Below are 23855 nucleotides of genomic sequence, written 5' to 3'. Positions count from 1 at the left end.
TTGTTTAGACGCCTTTCTCCTTTACCAGTTTCTCCTGAATACATGGAGATCAAGAACCAGGTCTCCTCTAGTTCAGTATCCTCACAGCTTAAAATAGGTACCAAGCAAGTGCTTGAATGAATTAATAAAACTGCAACACATACACAGAGGCACACATACACAAAAATACAAGTAATGCCTACATGGGAAAACTAGATGGAACTGGACCCAACATTTTTCATTCAATTGATAACGAAATACTATCTATTAGCAAACGGCCCTTTCAGAAGTAAGTGAATAGTTCAGACCAGTTAAATCTACAACTATTGATGCACTTAATTGAGGCCCAAAGAAACCTCCAGGTTACTCTGAAGGGGTTCTTTTCAACAGGAAGCCTACTGACTGGATTAACCCCACACCTCACCTTCAGACTCATTCTGGATGTCCTATGGAGACAAAAATCTCCTTTACAGATGTCTATTGACCAGAATTTAATGGAATTAAAAAAATAAAATAAAATCAGCAAAACCCCTAACTTAAAAAGATCGAAGGGTGTGTGTGTGTATATTATATCGCATATCAATGGCAACTGTTGACACGCTTTTATTTACATGTTATCCCTGTATGTTTTTGAAATTTACATCATGAACATGGATTCTAGTAAATTCAGCTTGATATAAATCATGTCTTCATTTTGGGGGCACTGAGCTCAGGTAGCTGACTCTTTGTCACCAACAGGTATCTCTTAGCTATCATCTCCTATGTTACTATGGAACCAGCCACTGAGAGTATAAGGCCTAAGAAGGGAAGGCTAAAGGATTTTCTTAATTGGGAAGAAGCATTTCTCAGTTGTGTGGTAGGAGGATGTGTGTGTCCAGCTTGGTGAGGAAGTGTCATATGAGCATGGGTGGGATCAGATATGCTGCTGGACCCTCAGCTGGCCATCCCAGGTCAGGTGAGGGGAAGAGGCTCCACAGCTGGATGGGCCTAGAAGGTCAGTAAAGGCAAAGAGAAGGAGACACGTACTATCTGACACTTCATAGAAACTTTGCTGACCTTTGATGTAAGGGAGGCACCTCTGCTTTTTGTAGGCTTTTGGATTCTGTGAACTTATTGAATGGGAGTATATGATGCAGATGGTTAGTTTGGGATGGGTGGGTGAGGGAATGTTTTGGCTTTAGGATAATCACTCATTCTCGACTCAGGACCTCAGTTACAATTCTAACAATTCTCTCAGTAATAAGCACACAATATTTCACATCCAATACTCCGAAATGAGAGTTCTTGGCAACAGAAAGCGAGGGATTCTCTGAAAAGGCTCACCGGATTCAATCAGGGTTTAAAAACTATTTTCAGGATCTTTTCTGCTCATTAAAAAAATTGAAGGTCTTCGTTATGCGGGTGAGGGTAGGATGGAGTAAGGTCAGGAATGTCTCTCTATACTTTACCTGGTAACTGAAAGAGCAATGATTCTACACAGAGATGAAGCTCCCTCACCCCCACACTTTTCAGGACAATTGTGTTACAATGGAGGGAAGAATCAGAAAGCTGGAGCTTAGATGTTCGCCAATGTTTCTAAGATGGATATTTCAAAGCGGGGGAGCAGGGAAAGCAACAAGTCAGGGCACTGGACCAGGGAAACAGTAAAAATCTGAAAAGTACTTTGTGAGGTGGAATCAAGTGCAATATGTGATCGTGAAAGACAAAGGTGGCAAAATGGGTGAAGGTGATCAAAAGGTACATCTTCCACTTATAAAATAAGTCATGAGGATGTAATGTACATCATGGTGAATAATGTACAGCATAGTTAATAATAATACTGTATTGTATAGCTGAAAGTTGCTAAGAGATTATAAAAGTTGTCATCACAACAAAACTTGTATCTATGTGTGGTGATGGATATTAACTACACTTACTGAGTGATCATTTTGTAACATAAAAATATCAAACCATTATGTTGTACACCCAAACCTGGTATGTTATATGCTAATTATGCCTTAATAACAAAGGAGATAAGGGAATAGACCTCAAAAATACAAGAGGCATATATTTCCCTAGTCATGAATAAAACCAATAAAAATAACAATCATATATAATAAAAGCCTAATATGCTAAGTGTCTGACCATTCATTCGACCGGTCACTATGACGCACACTGACCACCGGGGGAAGACACTCCAATTGGTAGGTTAGCTTGCTACTGGGGTCTGGCCGAGATGGGCCAGACACGCCCTGGAGCCCTTCCATGATCTCTCCCCAGCCCCAATTGTGCACCAGTGGGGTCCCTCGGCCTGGCCTGTACCTTCTCGAAATCCGGGACCCCTCAGGAGATGTCAGAGAGCTAATTTCAGCTCGATCCCCACAGGCCAGGCTGAGGAACCCCACCTGTGCACGAATCTGTGCACTGGGCCTCTAGTAAGCTTATAAGTTACTAGGGGCTAAGTGATTAATGAAGGCATAAACAAAGAATGTAAACCTCCACTGAGGAGGGGAGGAAGGATAAAGTATGTCAAAAACCAGTAAATTTAATTATCTGAGTGATAAATGAGTTTTCCTTGAAAATTTTCTTACAAAAATGTATAGATTCTTTTAAACATCAAAAAAATCTTATGCTAAATACTAGAGGCCCGATGCATTAAAATTCGTGCAAGAGTAGGCCTTCCTTCTCCTGGCTGCTGGCACCGGCTTCCCTCCGGCACCCGGAACCTGGGCTTCCCTCCGGCCGCCAGCAGGCACCCAGGACCCAGGCTTCACTCTGGCCCTGGTTTTGTCTGGAAGAATATTCGGATGGATGTCTGGTCTAATTAGCATATTACACCTTTATTATTATAGATTCCTTGTCCTTACTACCTCCTTAATAAAATTGGGAAATGGGTATTCTATCTCCATGTTTAAAAACAAAAAAGAAAGCAGGAAAAAGCAAGGTCTTCTAATCTCGTTTCAAAGTCAGAGGCCAAGCTATGGAGGTGGGGGAAGAGGAGACGGCTACTCCGAGTAGGCAGGGAGCTAGCTGGCTCCTGGCCCTCGCTAAAGAGAGACCTAGGTTTTGATTGTACCCACCCAGTGCCTAGCATCTCATTATAAAACAAACAAACAAGAAATGCTCCTTTTGAACTAGTCAAGTTTTAGAAACAGATATAAGAACAACTTCAGTGGCTACTACATTGTATTAAACAGCCCTTTACACTTTGTGCTTGTGCTTTGAACAATTTAAAGGGTATAATCTTATAAACAAATTAAGATAACAGAAACTAACTTCCTGATGTGAATAAAACTAATTAAAATGGTAAGTTTGTAAGATACATTATATGGTAAGTTTGTAAGATTATTATAGTGTGCATAAATGATCTTTGAAGGACATAATGGAGAACAGACAAAATTCTTTCTTTCCTTTAAATCTTGCTAGAAAATAGAAAGCTAAATTTAATGTTAAAACGTCAGTGGTAGCCCTGTCTGGTGCTGGGTGGAGAGCAGTTGTCTTGTACACCAAAAGGTCGAGAGTTCGAGTCCCAGTCAGGGCACATACCCAGGTTGTAGTTCAGTCCTGATGGGGGCGAGTGCAGAAGGCACTGGATTGATGATTGATGTTTCTCTCTCTTTCTCTCTCTCTCTGTACCTCTTCCTTTCTATGTCTCTAAAATAAACTAAAAAAATAAAGCATGTCTTCTGGTGAGGATTAAAAAAAAAAAAAGCCGACGGTAGAGAAAGAATGGCAGGTAAGTTTCCCACAAAAGTCTTATGGGAAGTGTTGGCTTGGACAACAAAAGGAGTCAGGCTTCTCCCCAGGTCCATGTTCTGCTGCTCACAGCTGGTCTGCATCAGGCTGAACGACGGCGATAGTACACATGACTTCTAGTAATTTCTTTAGGAATAGTGACTTGTCCTTAAACTCATTTCAACTAGAATTCTGCAAATATACTATTCAAAACTGTTTTCCCTAGAAATAAACTAAAAATGAAAATAGGCTGCCCATCTTCTTTGCTCCTTTTTTCTAACCCAAAAATACACTTACAATCCCTTATGGCAACATCATTGAAAATATATTCAACATTTTTCAAAATAATTGAAAGTTTTGACTGCACTATCACATCCCCTTTGATTTTCCTTATATTAATCCTATGAAATAATGCAATGATAGAAAATGGCATGGCATATGTCTTAATAAATGATTTTTTAAAAAATATACTTTATTGATTTTTTTACAGAGAGGAAGGGAGAGGGATCGAGAGCTAGAAACATCGATGAGAGAGAAACATTGATCAGCTGCCTCCTGCACATCCCCTATTGGGGATGTGCCCACAACCAAGGTACATGCCCTTGACTGGAATCGAATCTGGGACCCTTCAGTCCGCAGGCTGACAGTCTATCCACCAAGCCAAACCGGCTAAGGCAGTAAATGATTTTTTTAAGTTGCTACTGTATAAGGAAAATCAAAGGACACAAGCTGAGTAATTGGGAGTTTAACCTAAGCCATCCCCCCTCCCCCGCCACGTGTGGGGGCTTATTAACTTCTAAGTCTTCAATTCTGAAGTGAAGGTCCTAAGGAATCCACAAGCCATTTCCACTTTTTGTATTTAACTAAAAGAATCTGACCATTTTAGCACAATTTCTGCCCTCCCCCAGTTCTCTAAAAACAACAAAACAATGACAAAAAAACACTCTCCCCTCCCCACAAAAAAACCTGGACTAAACTATAAAAGCATCTGAAAAATAAAATGTTACCTGAAACTAAGAGCAAGAGCTTCTATTTACTAAAGTAAAATAATTCTGTAAAGTTTTAAAAAAAAGACCATACCTAAAAAAGAGGGTTTGTTGATTTTCATTCTAAAATACTCTTTTTAACTCTACATTTCGGGATTATGTTAAATATAATTTGTTATGCATATCAGCCTGTGTGTGTGTTGTGGTGTGCGTGTGAGTGTGTGTGTGAGTGTGTGTGTGTGTGTGTGTGTGTGTGTGTGTTTGTGCACACGCTTTCACAGGCAAGAATTCTCATTAAGTGTTCTGGGAAAATAAAAACTCACATTAGGATTTTTTTTTTAAACAGTCAACAAAGTGATTTATTATGAGAACTGCTGTCTCTTTCAATTTGAGTTAAAGAAAAGGATTAAGAGTCACTAAATGCATTTCCATGACATTTGCCCAGCAGAAGGCATAATAAAGGCTAAAGAAAACACCAGGTATTGAAAGGATTCCCAAAACTCACGAAACAAAAATAACTTTTTCAGTACCTCCCATTTCACCATGGGAAGTGCTGAAAGGTAAATTTGTACTGAGACAAAAGACAGGTGCCCTTTCATATTAAAATGACGTGTGAGCAATACACATAAGAGGAATGTGCAGTTTGAAAATGCTTGGGTCAAACAAAACACCCATGTTCTCACATCAGCTTCTCTATTATTTTCTCAAGCAACTGAAAAGGAACACCTTTTGCAACAGGAAACTAGCATTTTCTTTGGTTCAGAAGTACATTTTTGAAATGATTCCTGGTTTAACTTTTATAAAAAGGTGCCCCAGACACTGACAAATGAGCTTCATTACACTCAAGGTTCAACATATTTGCTGTGACAATCTGTTTCACTTGAGGAATGGTATTTGCATATGAGGGAGAAAAAACCAGAATCAAGATTCCTATCTTGTCTTCTGGTTTCTGTTACATTAGTTCATAAAAGTTCACAGAATTTTAGATCTGGAAGGAAACTAGGTGCTTTTAAAATGAGAAAACAGAAAGCTAGAGCTGAGATTGGATACAAGACCCCTAAATTGTCCAGGGGTAGACTAGCTGCCTTCCTTCTTGGTGGTGTGAAGGGGACATGGAAGAGGGCAGGCTTTGAAATAAGGCCGAGTGCATGCTCCAATGCAAGCTCAGTACTGACCGACAATTCAGTCTCAAGCTAGGGAGCTAAGTTTTCGGAAACATGGTCCCCCACCTGTAAAGGGGACCACTATTCTTACAAGCATTGTTGTGAAACTTAGAAATACACAGGCCATGTGCTTGGTAAATGAAAGGTGCTCAATAAAGGATGTTCAATTGTAAGATTATGAAATTCAGAATTTTTGTTTTTGTCTCTGCCCAGGTAGCTCAGTTGGTTAGGGCGTCATCCCGATACACCAAGGTTTTGGGTTTGATCCTGGGTCACAGCATATGTAAGAATCAACCAGTGAATGCATAAATAAGTGAAACAATAAATTGATGTTTCTCTCTCTCTCTCTCTACTTCCTTCCCTCTTCCCTTTGCTCTCTCTCAAATCAATTAAAAAACAAACACAAAACAATTGTTTTTGTTAAGAAATATAAGCAATAAAAAATTAAAAATAGATCCTTTTGCAATTTTTAAGGAAATAAATTAAGGTTTTTCAGGTAATTAGAATGCCTATACTAATCTTGATTTTTCTAACATTTTATATATAAAATTATTTTTTAGGCCAAACAGACCAATCTGTTCCATAATTTGCTTGATCCATTTGGTTCTGTCAACTCAATCAATATGTTAGTCTCTGCCCCACAGAATTTTCTGGTCTGAATTAATTGATTATCTTTTTCATTATGTGTCAACAAGACCTTCCCCATGCAATTCCATAATGGATCTCTTTCTTTTTTTAAAAAAATATATTGTATTGATTTTTTACAGAGAGGAAGGGAGAGAGATAGAGAGAAACATCAATGAGAGAGAAACATCGATCAGCTGCCTCCTGCACACTCCCCACTGGGGATGTGCCCGCAACCAAGGTACATGCCCTTGACCTGGAATCGAACCGGGGACCCTTGAGTCCACAGGCCGACGCTCTATCCACTGAGACAAACCGGTTAGGGCCATAATGGATCTCTTTGATTAAAAAAAAAAATTAAAGTAGATAGTACTTTCTATTTACCACACTGTCTCTAAGAGCTTTCTGGATCTGAACTCATTTAACTTTGACAATTTCCTGATGAAGTAGTTGCAATAACCAACCCCACTTCATCAGAGTTAGTATGTGGTGGAGGTGGGATTTGAACCCTGGGAGTCTAACACCAAAGTTCATAATCTTAACCAATACTTTATAATGCTTCTGAATACTTAAAATCACTGCTTTACTAAATCAGGGTATCTAGTCAGAACTGGACCAGCAGGCTAAGAATGTGAATTAGCAGTTACAGTACAGACAATGTGTTAACACAGAGGCTTAGCCCTTCTCATCTAGAAATCAAATATAAATAAACAAAAATATCATATAATAAAAACATATTTTACTCAAAACAAAAAGTTCAAGGTCTAAGATAGTACTTTATTTGGCTGTTCTGAGTTTATTTCCATGTAGTCACAATATTTATTTTCCTGTGGGTCTGGTTACTTTTTCCTCAGTTTCTTTTGCAGAGACCTCTTCCTTTACTTGTTACATAAATGTTTACCAAGATTTTGACTTTGACTTCTCATCTGCATGTTTTTTTTGGCTCCCATGGCTTCCACCACAACTCATAAGGGAAAGATTCTGAAGAATCTACACCTTGGTCTCTCTCCTAAGCAACACAGAGATAAGACATTTCCAACTGACAGTCTGAAAGCAACCTCAACATGACCAAAACTCTACTCAGCATCTACCACCTAGACAAGACATGTTCCTCCTTCTGTTTGTCTCTCTGGGAAAAAAAGGCAACTCCATTGACTGAGGTATCAAGTCATACATATCTCCACCTGGAGAGATGTCTTGGACTCCTTTCTATCTGTTAGTCTCTACCTGCCCCAACCTGACTATGACATCTGCCAGTTCTGTCTTCCAAGTATCTGTCTAGTTCTCCTCACTTCCTTTACCCACACTGTGCTGGTCAGCCTTTCTTTAGATTCTCACCACCGCTCACCAATGCCAACTTCTAATGGTTCTGTTTCCCTCTCTTATGTCCTACCCCTCCAAGTTATTGTCTGCACTGGATTAAATGAAAACTTCCTGAAAGGCAGCCTGACCATGTAGCTCTTGGCATTCTGCACATACCTGTGTTAAAACTCTCATCACAGCCCACTGTGTCTGGTGGTTTTCCTGTCTGCCCACCCCACTCAGCAGCATGGCACTGAGGACATCTTTGAGCTTTGTTCATCACTGTACCTCCAGAACCTAGCACAGTGCTCTGTGCTAATAAGTGCTTATTGATTAAATGAATGAAACTAATTTAATTCAAATACTTCTTATGTGAAACAAAGAGAATATTGCTTTCATTGTATGCATTCTACAATTTTATCCTATTTAATGAATTTGAATATTTATTTTTGAGGGGGGTGGGGGGATTACAAAAAGGGTAAAGGGGGTCAAATATATGGTACTGGAAGGAGGCCTGACTTTGGGTGGTGAACACACAATGCAATATATAGGTGATGTACTATAGAATTACACACTTGAAATCTATAAAATTTTATTAACCAATGTCACTCTAATAAATTTAATTAAAAATAAAAATAAATAAAAGTAAATATTGGAACCTAAAAAAGAAATGAGGTATCAAGCCACTGGAAAACATGAGGGAATCTTAAATGCATAATGTTAAGTGAAAGAAGCCAATCTAAAAAAAGGCTACATACTCTATGATTCCAATTACATGACATTCTGGAAAAGATTCCAATTACATGACATTCTGTCCTCCTCACCACGCACACCCCTTTATCTTCAAAGTCTCCCCTTCCCCGCCCCCCCTGCCCAATCAGACACCTGCGGTTTCTGCTGCTCCAGTGTTTCCCACATACCTTCCCTTCGGAGCATGGAGCTGCCACATCAGGGACATTTCCAAGTGCTTTAGGGTCATAGAGGATGGAATTCTACCTGCCTAGGAAGGAGGGTGGCCAGAGACCTTCAGGGACAAGGTGACACTGAGGCAGTTTCAACAAATAAATAGTTTACCAACTGGAGAAGCAAGAAGAAAGGAGGCACTCAGGCAGGCCATTGCAGGAAGGGGGAAGAATGGGCTCCGTGCAGTTGGGCATATCTGGAGATTCGTTCATTTGTAAAGGCTGAGGAATGGGGGGGTGGGGGGAAGTAGGGAAAGGGCCAGCAAATGATGTTGAACAGATAGACAGGATGAGAGGGGCCTTGCACGCCCGGCATAGGAAGGTGTCCCCAAACTGTCTGGCCATAAGAGACAGCTCCTACTGTATTCCTTTGTCATTGTGCTCGTGCCTTTATTATAGGGTTTTGCACACTTGGCCTTCGTTATGACTATTTTGATGAGTCTTATCTAGTACACGCATGGACAAGTTCATTGATGATGTGGTTTATGTCTCTTTCTGTCATTTTCAAGAAGAAAATCTATAGTGTCTTAGACATGGACAGTTCTCAATATATATTTCTCTTGTTGAATTTGTCTATGAATGGGTCCTTTTGAATGGACACTATGCTTTACTTTTTTAAGTATATTCTTTAAAAGATTATTGACACTATTGTTTTATTAAAATGACAAAAGGGCCTATTAAACAACAGTTAGCTTTACTCCAACTTTTTCTAAATTATATAAATTTTAAATTAGTAGGGTCTGAAGTAAAGAGATAGGTGATTAATGCGAGTGTATACTACATTATCCAAACTTTTTTTTGTCTTGGACTTATTGTTCACAATAATAACATACGTCCATATCAGTATCCATACATATACAATTTCAATTCAACAAATATTATTGAGACCCTACAATGTAGTAGTCATTATACTTACTGGGGGTATAAAAATGTGTCCCCTGTGGTAATTATGTAACAACTCGGCATGTTTATGTTTAAAGTTTAAAAAGGAACAGAAGGCCTGAGATTCACAGAGCAGCTTGTCTAAGTTCACCAACCAGTTAGGGACCAAAGATAGATTCAGACTTTTGTCTCCTGTCTTCAGATTTGGTGCTATTTCTTTTCTAGTTTTCTATTTCTCAACAGTTACCAATATGGCTTATACCTGTGAGCTGTTTCACCAGGACTTACAAACAACTTATGAGAAGAGGATTTTTACTTGACAAAAATGTCAGCTTGCTCTTAAGTGATTAATTATCTTGACATCACTAAGCCCTATGCTTTATCTAACAATGAATCTAGACAGAGGGTCTGATGTGGAGCTTTATATGTAATGAGTTATTTAATTAATGAAGATAGATGTGAAAGCAGAGGCAGCACACTACTACCAAAGGTAAGATTAGCGACCACGGACTTGTGAACTAAAGGCCACCAAGATGCATAGCTGTCAGAGAACACATGCTTTTCTTTGTAGAAACATCATCAAACCATTTCAGAATCTCATCCAATAGAACAAGTTGTCAAATTAGAAGCAAGAAATATAGGAAGAGCAACGAGAAGGAATGAGGTGAATAAAAAAAAGTGAAAAAGGCTGGGGTCTGTAAGCATTCAAGATTGATGTGTATATGCGTCTATGTGTGCATTCCAAATACAAAACCATTATCAGATATTAATTATAGCATATGGTATTAATTACAAAGGTTTCGTTCCTCAAGGGAAGAGCTAAATAGTGCATCATTTCATTCATTTGTAAAAGTAGGAAAGGACATATTTTAGAGATTTTAAATTCAAAATTGGTTCATATTTTAAAAGCATCTTTGTGAGTTAAAGTCCTGGATGTGTAAAATTCATATATGAATAATTTTGACAAACATAGATAAGAAATGTGACTTCTTTATGTTTACTAATTTTAAAATTTAAGTATACAGTTTTCACAGGAATTAAAATGAATATTAGATAAGATTGGCTAAATGAGCCTCATAGATTTATTAGAGAACAGGCTATCACGTTGGAATATAAAATCTTTCCAGATTCATTTGGAACTAAATATTTTAATATGTTGCAATTACTTTCTTAAAATTCTGGTTTAAAATTTACCATTTATCTTTATTTTGCCTTTTCCTTGTTCATCATTAAACTGTGAAATTCTGCAGATCACGGACAATCGCCTTATGTCATGCAGACCGCTAGAGGGTTCTAGCTTCCTCTTTTCCAGGCCCTCTGAGGCCAGGCCTGCCCAACATCTGGTGCTAGTGCACCATCTAGTGGCTTTGGAATCACTGCTGTCTGGGTGGAATTTGCTTATTGTGCTGCCTTTGAGAAAATGCTGTGGCATGTATTTTTAGAAAATATTAAGAATTCTAAACAGCAATGCCAAATTCATGAAAATATTTTCTTCTAAAATTCACACTTAAATCACTTAATAATGACTTTAATTCTTAAAATGAAATAAGAGAAATTCACAGTACATAGTAGTTGTGTATAGCCCAGATTTAAATGACCATTCATTTACATATACTGCATATTTATTTAAATGCACTGTACACTGCTTCATGGAGATAAATCACACACAATTTAGACCAGTGAATAGGAACAATTACCTGTTGACAATCACGTGTGTGTGTGATTACTGAGATATATATATTTGTTTGTTTTTTTCCCCCTACTTTTTTAACAGGCCTTAAATAATTCACCACTTGTAGGAGTCAGTTAAGACATTTAAAATATTTGATCAAATCTTTATGCCATTATTTAAACTGCACATTTACAAAATAATCCTTAATTATTTTTCTTTTATAAAGGTATTCTTCAGCACTTTTTTTAACTCTAACTTCCTTGCTAATATCTAGAAAATGTTCCTCTTTCACATTCTTACAAATGTTTCATTTGCTGTCTGAGTCCTAAATAGAGGACTTGATCATGTACTCATAAAGCAAAAGATCAGTTTTAAAGGTAAAATTAATGTGACTTGCTCAAAGAAAGCTTCTCATTGCTACTTGCTTATCTCCCATAGCATGAGTAGTTCTCATAAGTCATCTGTTATAATCCATAATCCCAAACTTCACATTATTGCCAGTCACACACAAATAACTTGCTCAATATGCCTGAAGCAAAGGTAAGGCTAAGAAGATATTTATTGAAAGCAAAGCAAGCCAACCAAATCCCAACAGAACCTGTGTTGATTTCATTTTGAACACGAAGTTATGAAATCTTACAAATAATGTAAATCAGGAATCAGTATGGGCTCACTTTGAACCAGTGGCAGCAAATAAACCAAATTTCATTCTTTCTTTTGAAAAATACTGTGCTTTGATTGATAGTTTAGAAAACTACACCTTGCACAATGTCACTCTGCTAAGTGGATGAATGAATCTGGCATATGGTTTATAGCAGGAATTTCACATAGACTTTTTAATGTAGCTAAGGGATCAAGAAATAAGGATTAGATGTCGGATAATTAGGTGGATTTTAATTACTGATTGATGAATTAAGACCCACAGGGATAGAAGTTTCTAGGATCAGCTCTCAGAGCTTTTTCTTTGAACCTGTCCTACTCAATATCTGGCAAAAATAGAGAAGCTGGAGGAAACAGATACTATACTAACAGCAAGTTGGATGGGAAGAGGGTTCAAAGTCATTTCAATTTAATAGAATAATGGGTCCAAATCAGTAAAATGGATATAAAATAACTATCTCCCAGACTTGAAGGTGTATGCGCAGCCTTCACAGTAATGATGCTGGCCTGTGTCTCCTACAGGAGATCATCCAGACTATGGCTACACACACCCAGGGAGAGGAACCCACTAAGGCATATCTTGCTGTATTGAGCTTTGCTTTATTGTGATTCACAGGTGTTCACACCTTTGTTTTTTTTGTGTGTGTTTTTTTTTAAGTAACAAACTGAAGGCAAAACTCTCCATCAATAAAAATATTATGACTCGCTTTACTGCAATGGTCTGAAACTGAACCTGCAATATCTCTGAGGTATGTGTGCAGTCCCGAAGGAGCCATCATTTGCATGTTTAGGTTTAAAAGAAATCAGTTACAGGTACAGGGGATGGACAAGACCTAGTTTTCAGCAGTTTTTCTTTTTTTAAATTTAGATGACCTAACAGAAAATCAACTGTTAAAAGACTTAACATTATCTTCGACTCTGTTAAGAGATGTCCATTAACAAGACCTGTTCCCTCAACTTGTGGTGTGGAAAACTGAAAAAGACACAGTGATAACTTGGAGTATATCTAGAAAGATGTGGCTGAGAGAACTGAGGGTGTCTGGAGAAATGAAGGTGCCAGTGGTTCATGCCCGTGTTATGAGGAGCACCAGGGTCAGGAAGTGAAAATTACAGTGTGATAATTGGAGTTAGCCCAGTCAAGGGACCGAGAGCCAAACACCACTGTAAGAAACTATTCAACATGGCAAGAGAGAGGATGTTAATGGTACAAACTTATGACTAGGGGATAAATAAGTTCTGGAGATCTAATGCACAGCGTGGTGATTATAGTAAACAAACTGTTCTCCCTACAAAAAAGAAATGATAATTACGTGACACCATGGAGTTGTTAGCTAAGATATGGGAGTAATCATATTGCAATACATAAATATATCAAATCAACACATTGTACACCTTAAACTTATACAATGTTATATGTCAATTATGTCTCACTTAAAAAACACAAATTATTAGTCTAGTTACTAACTCTTTACTGATTTTAAACCCAAGTATTTAACTATCTACTATACAAAGAATATGCCCTCAGAAATGGCACCCAACTTATTTTGCATAAGAATAAGCTCTCTGACACTCAAAGTGCTTGAAGAGAGATGGGAAAATGATAGCTGTGTGAACAATACTCAATCAGGAACCACACTTGTACACACAGGAGATGATGACAACTGCAGTCACAGGTGTGAAGGTTAAATCAAAGGTGTATAAGTGTGCAGAGAGCAGCACAGCAGTGACCTGACCTCTGTGAGAGATGACACCCACAGGATCCCCCTAGTTAGGAAACAAACTAGATTTTGAAGCATTTGGACCCCAGAAGTCTATGACTTCATTTGACTAGTAAGCCAAGCTAATGAATTCCACTTCAGCATGCAATGTTTATATTGCTTTGAATTACAATGCGTACATCATGTCTGCCCTACTTCCACAGTATATGGTAAAACTTGTAATCTTGTAACGCCATGGAGTCATATCCCTCAACAGTACCAAGTTAAACCTTTTCCTCTCTGTCACTGTTCATCACTTGGATAAATGGAATAGAGGTGTCTGTATGAAAATGAGGCTAATATGTATTTTAGAAAGTTCAGGAAAAGGAAGGTAATTTAAAATATACGATGACTAACTGAAGAAAGGTCATTCTTTTATTATTTAAGCAGAAATGGTGCCATAAAAGTACTATGACTTGATCATACTATAATTTTGTTCACTATCTAGTGATAGAGTAAAACATGTTACTCATTTTCATCTCTCTATACTTCATTCTTTGCCCCAATGATAAAGAAACTGATTCAAAAATAGTACCTAAGAAACAGAGGAAAACTTCTCCTGGGGAAGCTCAGGAACAATGGAGAGGGAGGAAACTGAAACTCAGTGGAAAAAGGGGAAGGTACTGGAGGCAGGGAAGGAAGAGGGAAGAGGGAATTTGCAAAATGTGTTGATTATTTTGTAAGTATTAAAAGTATAATGCATTAAATGAGCAAAAAAAGTCAATTTCTGATCTAATAATGCTTTTGTGACTTCAGGCAGGCCTCCTCCTCTGCCATCACTTCATCATCATCATCATCATCACACACACACACACACACACACACACGACCCCTGCTTTCACGTGAGGAGTCGCGGGGCAGTCTCTGGAAAGGAGCCTTGCAAGTGTCTCTTATAAGAACGTGGCTCAAAAATGGCAAAGGATGACGTGAATGACTTTATTACCTCAGCTGGGAAATGGTTAATATAGTGTGGTTATGTATTTTCATTTATTTTTTGTTAATCCTCACCTGAGGATACCTTTTCCATTACTTTGCAGAGACATAGAAGAAATACTTCACTGGTTGCTAAAGTTCACTAAGACTTAAGCCTTTGTCAGCTGAGGGAGGGAAAGCATTCTGCTCAGAAAGGAACTGAACTGAGGAAATGCATGCGATGACACCATCCAGCACCTCGTGGCTCTGGAGGTGAGCTGCTGGCCCTTTGGGACTCTCCCTGACCCTCGGCGAGAAGCCCTGCGGAGCTGTACCTGTGTGTGTCCTCCGATGAGCCTTCAGGTGAGAACTTTTTGTGTACACTTTGTTGCATCCCTCAAAATCACATCTGTGAATCCGCCGTTTTCTGGAGTCTGGGGATTCAGACCGTCTCTGGCGTCTTGTGCTCTCAATACTAAATGGTGAAATGGAACTGAAAAGAGAAAAAATGGAGTTAAACAGTGAGAAACATAGCAGTCTGTCTTGGTCCTCGTAGCAGGAGACCTTCGTCTCACAGCCTAAGCTTCACACAGACGCAAGGCCCCGGTCCACATTTCCCAGACACGTCTCATTTCTCAGTCTCAAAGGCAGGCAGTTCGATCTATTTCTGGTGAAACACTCCTAAGGAGTGAAAGACATGATTAAACCAACAACAAGACAAAAACAAAACCTAAATGAAAGCAGTGGCAGGTGACCTGATCCTCATTTTCGAATAAGAAAAAGCTGTTGGTGTTGCAATTATACCTTAAAATTGTGAACTTCTGAACACGCTTATAGAGAATATTCTAGGAAGTCCTGCTATAGACAAGTGACAAAAATGAAATCATTTAATAAGTAACACGAGGGTCTGAACTGCACGTGACAACAGAGAAAATCGTGTAAAATCACAATGTACATTTCAAAACAAGTGAGGTCGGGCTGAAAGAAGTGCATCCGTACATCAATTACATGACTCATGACAAGCTATTTCTGTTCGGTAAAATGCACCTGACATTTAACTTTTACAGTTGGTGGTTTTTCACGGTGAGGAATAAAGTTCATTGTATTTAAAGATTAGCTGTACCACCATTAAGGAAAAAAAAAGTTTAACTATGAAATTTGGCCCCAACTTGCAAGTTGTTTAATCTTAATGCCATGGTAGAAAAACAGGATTAGCTTGTAACGCCAGGTAATTGATTAACATGCACTTCTTCAAACCTTAATCTCTTTTGATTGCGATAGAAATGAAGAACATGACTCATTTTTCGTTACTCATAGAAGTTTAAAAAAATTATAGTGAAATAGAATTAAATACGTCTACTGTACTACACCATACTTCTGCTATAACAAATTTACCACTTTTGATATTTTGACATATTTTCTTCCAGTTTTCCCATGTGTTGATGCTTTAAAAATGTATTTTGTATTAATAAATCACCTTTAAAATAAAACCCTGTACATTATAGCTTGAGATAAATCTCCTTTGTCTTCTATAATCAACCTGATCCCTTCTCCTCCCCTATCATCAGTTTTCTTTAAATCCTTCCAGTTCTTTTAAATTATGCTTATGTACCCATATTTGCATTCATCAAAACTCATAATATTGCTTTGTGCTTCTTAAGAGATAAAATAATATACTGTTCACATCATTCTGAAAATGGTTTTTCACGCAACATTAAGCATTTGAGATCTGTCCATGTTGATATAGACACAGCAGTTTATTTATTGAAGTACTATATATCATAATTAATTCCAAGATGATTTTTTCAATATTTTAATGTTACCAAAATTAGGATTCTTAAAATTAGTAGCTTGTCATAGTTTAACTGGCATACTGTTTTTTCTTTAGCAATGGTACATAAACCAATTGTGCATTTTTCAATAGATGACATTTTAACTTAGGTCAGGGGTTGGTAAACTTTTTCTGTAAAGAGATAGATAGTAAATATTTGATTTGCATTTTCAGAGCCAAAGAGTCTATGTTGTAACAAATCAACTCTGTAATTATAGCATAAAAGTAGCTATGGACAAAATATAAACAAATGAGTAAGCTATGTTCCAGTAAAACTTTATTTATAAAACAAAGAGTGGGCTGTATTGGTCCATGGGCTTTAATTGGTTGATACCTGACTTAGATGAAATATGATAATAGTCCAATGCATATTCATTCCAGATATTTATTTATTTATTATTTATTTATTTATTTTTGTTAATCCTCACCCAGGGATATTTTTCCATTGGCTTTTAGAGAGAGTGGAAAGAGGGGGAGAGACAGAGATAGAGAAATATCGACGTGAGAGAGGCACATTGATTGGTAGCCTACTGCATGCACCCTGGCAGGGGTTGGGGACCAAGCCTACAGCCAAGGTACCCGCCCTTGATCAGAATTGAACTCGTGATCCTTCCAAGAGCTGGTGCTCTAACCACTGAGAAAACCGGTTAGGGCAGCCCTGGGCAAACTACGGCCCACGGGCCGGATCCGGCCGGTTTGAAATGAATAAAACTAAAAAAAAAAAAGACCGTACCCTTTTATGTAATGATGTTTACTTTGAATTTATATTAGTTCACACAAACACTCCATCCATGCTTTTGTTCCGGCCCTCCGGTCCAGTTTAAGAACCCATTGTGGCCCTCGAGTCAAAAAGTTTGCCCACCCCTGGGTTAGGGCCATCCAAGAGTTTTAAAATCCACTTCCAAAGTGATGGCCACAAGATTCTTTCTTTTTAAATTTATTTATCTTTATTGTTGAAAGTATTACATATGTCCCCCTTTTTTCCCATTGACCCTCTCCATCCCGCATCTGCCATCCCCCAAGGCCTTCACCACACTATTGTCTGTGTCCATGGGTTAGGTATCTATGCATTTGTTCTTTGGTTAATCTCTCCCCACCAACCCACCCACCCCCACCTCCCTCGTGAGATTCATCAGTCTGTTCCATGCTTCTACGTCTATTTTGTCCATCAGTTTATTTTTGTTCATTAGATTCTACATATGAATGAAACCATGAGATACTTGTCTTTCCCTGACTGACTTATTTCCCTCAGCAAAATACTCTCCAGGTCCCTCCATGCTGTTAGGTTATTTCTAACATTTTACTATAACATTGCTCCAATCAACTTTTTAAATTTATTTTTCTAAAATATTTTTATTGATTTTTAGAGAGGAATGGGAAGGGAGAAAGAGAGAGACATCAATGTGAGAGCAACATCCATTGGCTGTCTCCTGCACACCCCTCCCTGGGATCAGAGCCCGCAACCTGGGCATGTACCCTGACCAGGAATTGATCTGGCAGCCCTATAGTACACCGGATGATGCCAAACCAACTGAACCACACTGACTAGGGCCAATCAACTGTTTTTAAATGTCTCCTTCTACACATGTGCCTTTCAATATATCTTTTTACTTGTAAAAAGATTCAGTAGCAAAAGCTTTATATTATTAGGTAAGTTAAAATAGAAATGATGTTTACCTACTGTGTCTTAAACAGTTTTATGTAAGATCTCTATCAGAATGAAAAAAGAAAAGAGTTATCTAAGCCACTTTTTCCAGCCTTCTTATCAGTCAATGTGGATTTGTGGTTTTCTACATAACTATCTCAGTTGCAGGGATTGGAGCCTATTGTGAAAAGAGTCAAAACGGTGTGACTGGCATGCTCATAAAAGAACAGCTTTAGTCAGTCCTGACAAGGGTGTGGTTCTTGTGAACAAATAAGATTGTATGTGTGAAAATAGGGCAACATTTCCTGAACATCCAGTCAGGACAATAAATATGGATCTTGGTACTGGGGACCTCAAAAACAGAAACTTTTGTGTTTTGATATGTTTGCCATCTTCTAAATGGAGAAAATAATATGATATTTGTTTCCTTCAAATTATAACTTAAAGTCTATAATAAGAGCCCTTTTTTGGTACACTACTTTATATATACTAACTAGAGGCCTGATGCATGAAAATTCGTGCAAGAGTAGGCCTTCCTTTTCCCTGCTGCCGGCACTGACTTCTCTCTGGCACCCAGGACCCAGGCTTCTCCCTCCTCAGGCCGCCCGCAGGCACCTGGGACCCGGGCTGGCTTCCCTCTGGCCTGGCTTTGTCAGGAAGGACGTCCAGAATGATGTCCAGAAGACCTCTGGACTAATTAGCATATTACCCTTTTATTATTATAGACGTGAAGAAGTTTAAATCTTACTATGCATAATTGCACACATATTGTTTTGTCTGTAGTTGATTTTCCATTTCTCTTGCTATGTATTGGTGCATATAGAGAAAAGTGAGCAATACTAGTAAATCTGAAGTCCAAACCAAGTAACTACTTAGCAGGTCTGTAAAGGACCAATGAAGCAATGCTGCTATACAGTCCATCGACCACTGAACTATATGCCGGGCAGAGGAAGGAGAGCAAAGGCTACAGAATGGCATGAAATTACTTCACTAAGAGTTCTTAATTTACATGATAACAAAGACCTGTTAGGTGGATATCTTTAATGCTACAAAACTTTGTACCCTTGTTTTCCTCATTTTAAAGAGAATATTTTTGGGGACATTATAAAGAACATTTTATCTGTGCAATAAAAATGAAAATAATTTTTTTAAAAGGTATATGCAATTAATGACTGTACCCAACAAAGCTGGATTTAAAAGGACACGTGATGGTAAGAATACTCCTTGGTTCCCCTTTTTAAATGGCAGAGTTATCCTCATATGTCAAAGGAACTTCGGCTGGGTTGTACCTTTCAGAACTACTTATTTGATCTCTTTGTGGAAAAGTGGGAAGGTAAGTGGGGCTGAGGGAAAAGGGGACCAGCAGTGCAGAAGAACTTAAAGGACACAGGGAAGAGGAGAGGACAGTCCAAGTCCACAGGGAACTGCTGCTATTCTGGGGCCCACAGCATGTTCTGCAGTTGGCTGGGACTGTTAGAAGACAACCATGTGTAGGGGGGTTAGCCAGTCAATTCCATGGCAAGAAATGTGACAGTCAAGATGCTGGTACCAAGTCCATTTATAACTCTAGAGCAGTGGTTACCCACCTTTTCTTGGCCATGCCCCACCAACACATCTTTAAAATCCTGATGATCCCCTGTGACACAGAATTCTTATTATTCAAAAAGTGAAGTTCTATTCACATAGAGGAAGTCTAAAAGGCCATTAACTTGGTCTAAAAAAGCTTCCAAAGAACATGGTATCCATGAAAGAGAAAAATAAAAGAACCCAAGGACAGCTGAAGTACTGAGGAAGAAATCACTAAGAAATTGTTTAAAAAAATAATAATATGAAGTGATATAAAAATAGCAAATAAAATTTCAAAACATATAATAGAGAACTGAAGTGCATAATATGTCACAATATATATTTATATATTGTATATGAGGCCCCTAGAACCATAAGAAATGCAAAAAATTCACTATTAATAACTCATTCTCGAATTGTCCCCCTTAAAAATCACATTGCTCCCCAGGTTGGGAGTCACTGCTCTAGAGCCTATTGTGGACATTCAAGGAATTCTTGTTAAATAGGAAGAATGAGAGAATGAATTAGTGTATTAAGTTAGGCATTCCTAATTTTTAATTTAATATAATCAATTAACCCCTGTGATTAATTTATTTTCACTAGGATCCTTTGATTGCAAATCTTCAGATAATGGTTCCTCAATTCCTTGCTCTAACTCTTTCTCTCATTTACCTAAGTTTCATATTTTAAGTGCTATTTGAAAGTGGCTACTAAATAGAAGGGAATGCGGGTAACCATTAAGATTACATGTACCAGGAGAAGAGAGAGAGAGCAAGGGAGTGAGAACCTATTTGAAGAAATAATGACTGAAAACCTCCTTATCCTGGTGAAGGAAAAAGACACATAAGTCCAGAAAACAAAGAGAGTCCCAAACAAGATGAATCCAAAGAGACCCATACCAAGACACATCATAATTAAAATGGCAAAGGTTAAAGAAAAAGAGAGAATCTTAAAAGCAGCAAGAGAAAAGCAGTTAGTTACCTAGAAGGGTGCTCCCATAAGACTTCCAGGTGAAACTTTGCAGGCCAGAAGGGAGTGGCAATAAATATTCATTGATGAAAAGCAATAACTTATAACCAAGATCACTCTACCCAGGAAAGTTATCATTTTGAATCAAGGGAGAGATAAGGTTTCTCAGACAAGAAAAAGCTAAAGAGTTCATCATCATCAAATCAGTATTATAAGAAATGTTAAAGTTTCTTCTTTTAAGAAGAAGAAGAAAAAAGGATAAAAAATATGTATAATAAAATGGCAATAAATACATGTCTACCAACAATTACTTTAAATGCAAATGGATTAAATGCTCCAATGAAAATATATAGGGTGGCTCAATGGATAAAAAGACAATACCCTTACATATGCTGTCTACAAGAGACTCACTTCAGATTGAAAAACACACATAAGCTGGAAGTAAAGAGATGGAAAATAATATTTGCTAAAAATGGAAACAAACAAAAAAGCTGGAGTAGCAATACTTATACCAGACAAAAGAGACTTTAAAACAAAGGCTATAAAAGAGACAAAGAAGAACCCAGCAATTCCACTTCTGAGTATTTATCTGAAGAAATCCAAAACACTAAATCAAAAAGACATATGCATCTTTATGTCCATTGCAGCATCATTTACAATAGCCAAGATATGGAAGCAAGCTAAGTGTTCATCAGTAGATGAGTGGGTAAAGAAGAAGTAGTGCATACATATAGTAGTACAATGGGAAATGACTCGGTCATAAAAAATGAATGAACTCCTGCCATCCGCAACAGCATGGATGGACCTAGAGGGTATTGTGCTGTGTGAAATAAGTCAGACAGAGGCACATCTCATATGATTTCACTCATATGTGTAATCTAAAAAAACAAAATAAACAAACAAGCAGAATAGATACAAGAGAACCTTTTGATGGATGCCAGATGGGAGGAAGTGTGGGTGAAAAAGGTGAAGGGATCAAGAAATAAAAATTGGTAGTTATAGAATAGTTCAGGAGAATGTAAAGTACAGTGTAGAGAATATATTTATAATAATGTAAGCATAATATGCAAATTGACCGAATGACCAAACAGCAGAACAACTGTTCTGACGACCTTCCGGATGACCACGCTATGACATGAACTGGCACCAGGCCAGCCAAGGCAGGTGCGATGCAATTGGTTGGGGGGCCCCTCCATCGCCCTATGATTGTCCTGCAGAGGGAGGCCCAGGCCACCAGCTGGCGGGGTGAATGATTGAGGGGGTGGGAGGGGCTCCGCAATCGCCAAAGAGGGAGGCCCAGGCTACCCGGCTGGGGGCAGTGCGGCGAGTGAGCGGAGCCTCCCTCTGCGGGGTGATCGATCACGGGGCCCAGCGATCAATCTTCCTGGGGGCAGTGCGGCGAGTGAGCGGAGCCTCCCTCTGCGGGGTGATCGATCACGGGGCCCAGCGATCAATCTTCCTGTAAAGGGAGGCCCAGGCCAACCAAGTGATTGCACTCCATGCCTGTTGCCTGGAGAGGGAGGCGACCGGAGGTGGGGGTGGGGAGGGCAGCGCTGCATAGATGGCAAGCAGTTAAAGCGGCAGGGGTGCAGCTGGGGGAAAGCCCCAATAGGCCCTGAATGCCAGCCAGGCCTAGTGACTCTTCTCAAGAGGTCCCAAAGAGGGTGCAGGCCGGGCTGAGGGACACCCCTCCAGTGCACAAATGTGTACCGAGCCTCTAGTTCAATAATATTGGAATAACTATGTACCATGTGAGATGAGTTTTATCAGAGTGATCACTTCTTAAGTTATATAAGTGTCTAAACCCTGGTTTGTACACTTGAAATCAATATAGTATTGTGCACATTAACTGTAATTGAAAAATAAAAAAAAAATATTTAAAATACCCCATATGTACGTGAGTACCTCAGTTCTTTGCTCTAAGTTCAAGAGAAGGGCATTCTAAAGCATCGTTTACAATTAAAATTCTCAGTGGGAGGCCACTGAGATCCCTCTGAACATGCATAGGATGCTGGTGAATAAAATAAAAATCTTCCCTTTGATCCTAGTTAGCATCTAGGTAAGTGGCAAAGGGTGAAGGAATGATCCTTTCTCTCAGCAATGCCATCCTGTCCTGTCTCACTCTGGGGCTCAGAAGCATGGCATTAGGTAACAGAATAGCTATAATGACCCTTTGGGTGTTTCTATTCCGCCCAAGCTTTCTAGGCAATATTTACTTTGTTAAAAGGCACTTAAGGTATCCTCAACTGCATGAAAACTGACCTCTCTGCTTCAAAAGCTGGCCTTGTTCTAAAGCATGGGATGCACAGGTAAGTACTGCATATGCCAGCATAGGATTCTTCCAGGAATTCTTAGTCATAAGCTTGGTATGATGAAAACGGTGGAGGGAAACAGGGCTAGTGTTTTCCCAGAAAGTGCACTAAACACATCTGTACGGTTCAAAGAAACAATAACTAAAGACCCACTCCCTTCCCCAGAAGGTTAGACCATTTAGAATAGTGAAGGAACGCCTGAGGGGCCTCCTAGGCACTGAGTGGGTAATAATTAGATCTAGAGAGAACAAATGAGTGAATCATGACTTCAGTTGCACAATAGTCCCAGTTGGAATGGCAGGTTAAATTAGAATTAAATCCAGAGAGGCTTGAAAAGTCACATCCAGGAACAGCTCTATTTAAATAGAAGGCACCGCATGACTGCCATGAAAGAAATTAAGGTTAACTGTAATCAGCAGGTAATGAAAGACCATTTGTCACATGTGACCTTAGTGGGGTGAGATGCCCTTCACTGAAATTGGAGTTTCTGTAAGAGTTAAAAAAAAAAAGAAAGAAAAAGTTAGGACATTCTTTTAAAAACAGAAAGAGGGCACACACATCACAAATTTTAAAACCAGAGCAGAAAACAGTGGACTAGAAGGTACCCTAGCAGTTTCACACAGACAATCTCAACAGAACTGGGAACATGCTTGAGGATGACAATGACAACTGACATTCAGTGAATGCTCACCATGTGCCAGGCACAGCTCTCAATGCCCTAAGATTCAAACAACTCTCTAGGCCAGCGGTTCTCAACCTGTGGGTCGCCACCCCTTTGGGGGTCAACGACCCTTTCACAGGGGTCGCCTAAGACCATGGGAAAACACATATATAATTATATCTTGTTTTGTGATTAATCACTATGCTTTAATTATGTTCAATTTGTTACAATGAAAATACATCCTGCATATCAGATATT

The 23855-nt window shown here is 38.7% G+C and overlaps 1 protein-coding gene across 14 annotated transcripts in view; it reads right to left on the bottom strand.

Annotated features, from left to right (window-relative positions):
- KLF12 (Kruppel like factor 12) overlaps positions 1–23855 on the bottom strand; it is a 446590-nt gene that overhangs the window by 10924 nt on the left and 411811 nt on the right. For all 14 annotated transcript variants that reach the window (XM_036302000.1, XM_036302007.1, XM_036302009.1 and 11 more), the window contains one exon: positions 14949–15106. In XM_036302000.1, coding sequence (XP_036157893.1) covers positions 14949–15106 — 158 coding nt within the window. The remainder of the gene's footprint in view (positions 1–14948; positions 15107–23855) is intronic.

This window comes from Myotis myotis, unplaced genomic scaffold, assembly GCF_014108235.1.
Source record: "Myotis myotis isolate mMyoMyo1 unplaced genomic scaffold, mMyoMyo1.p scaffold_m19_p_3, whole genome shotgun sequence".
Classification (NCBI taxonomy): Eukaryota; Metazoa; Chordata; class Mammalia; order Chiroptera; family Vespertilionidae; genus Myotis; species Myotis myotis.
This window is presented reverse-complemented; position numbering and strand designations above follow the sequence as displayed.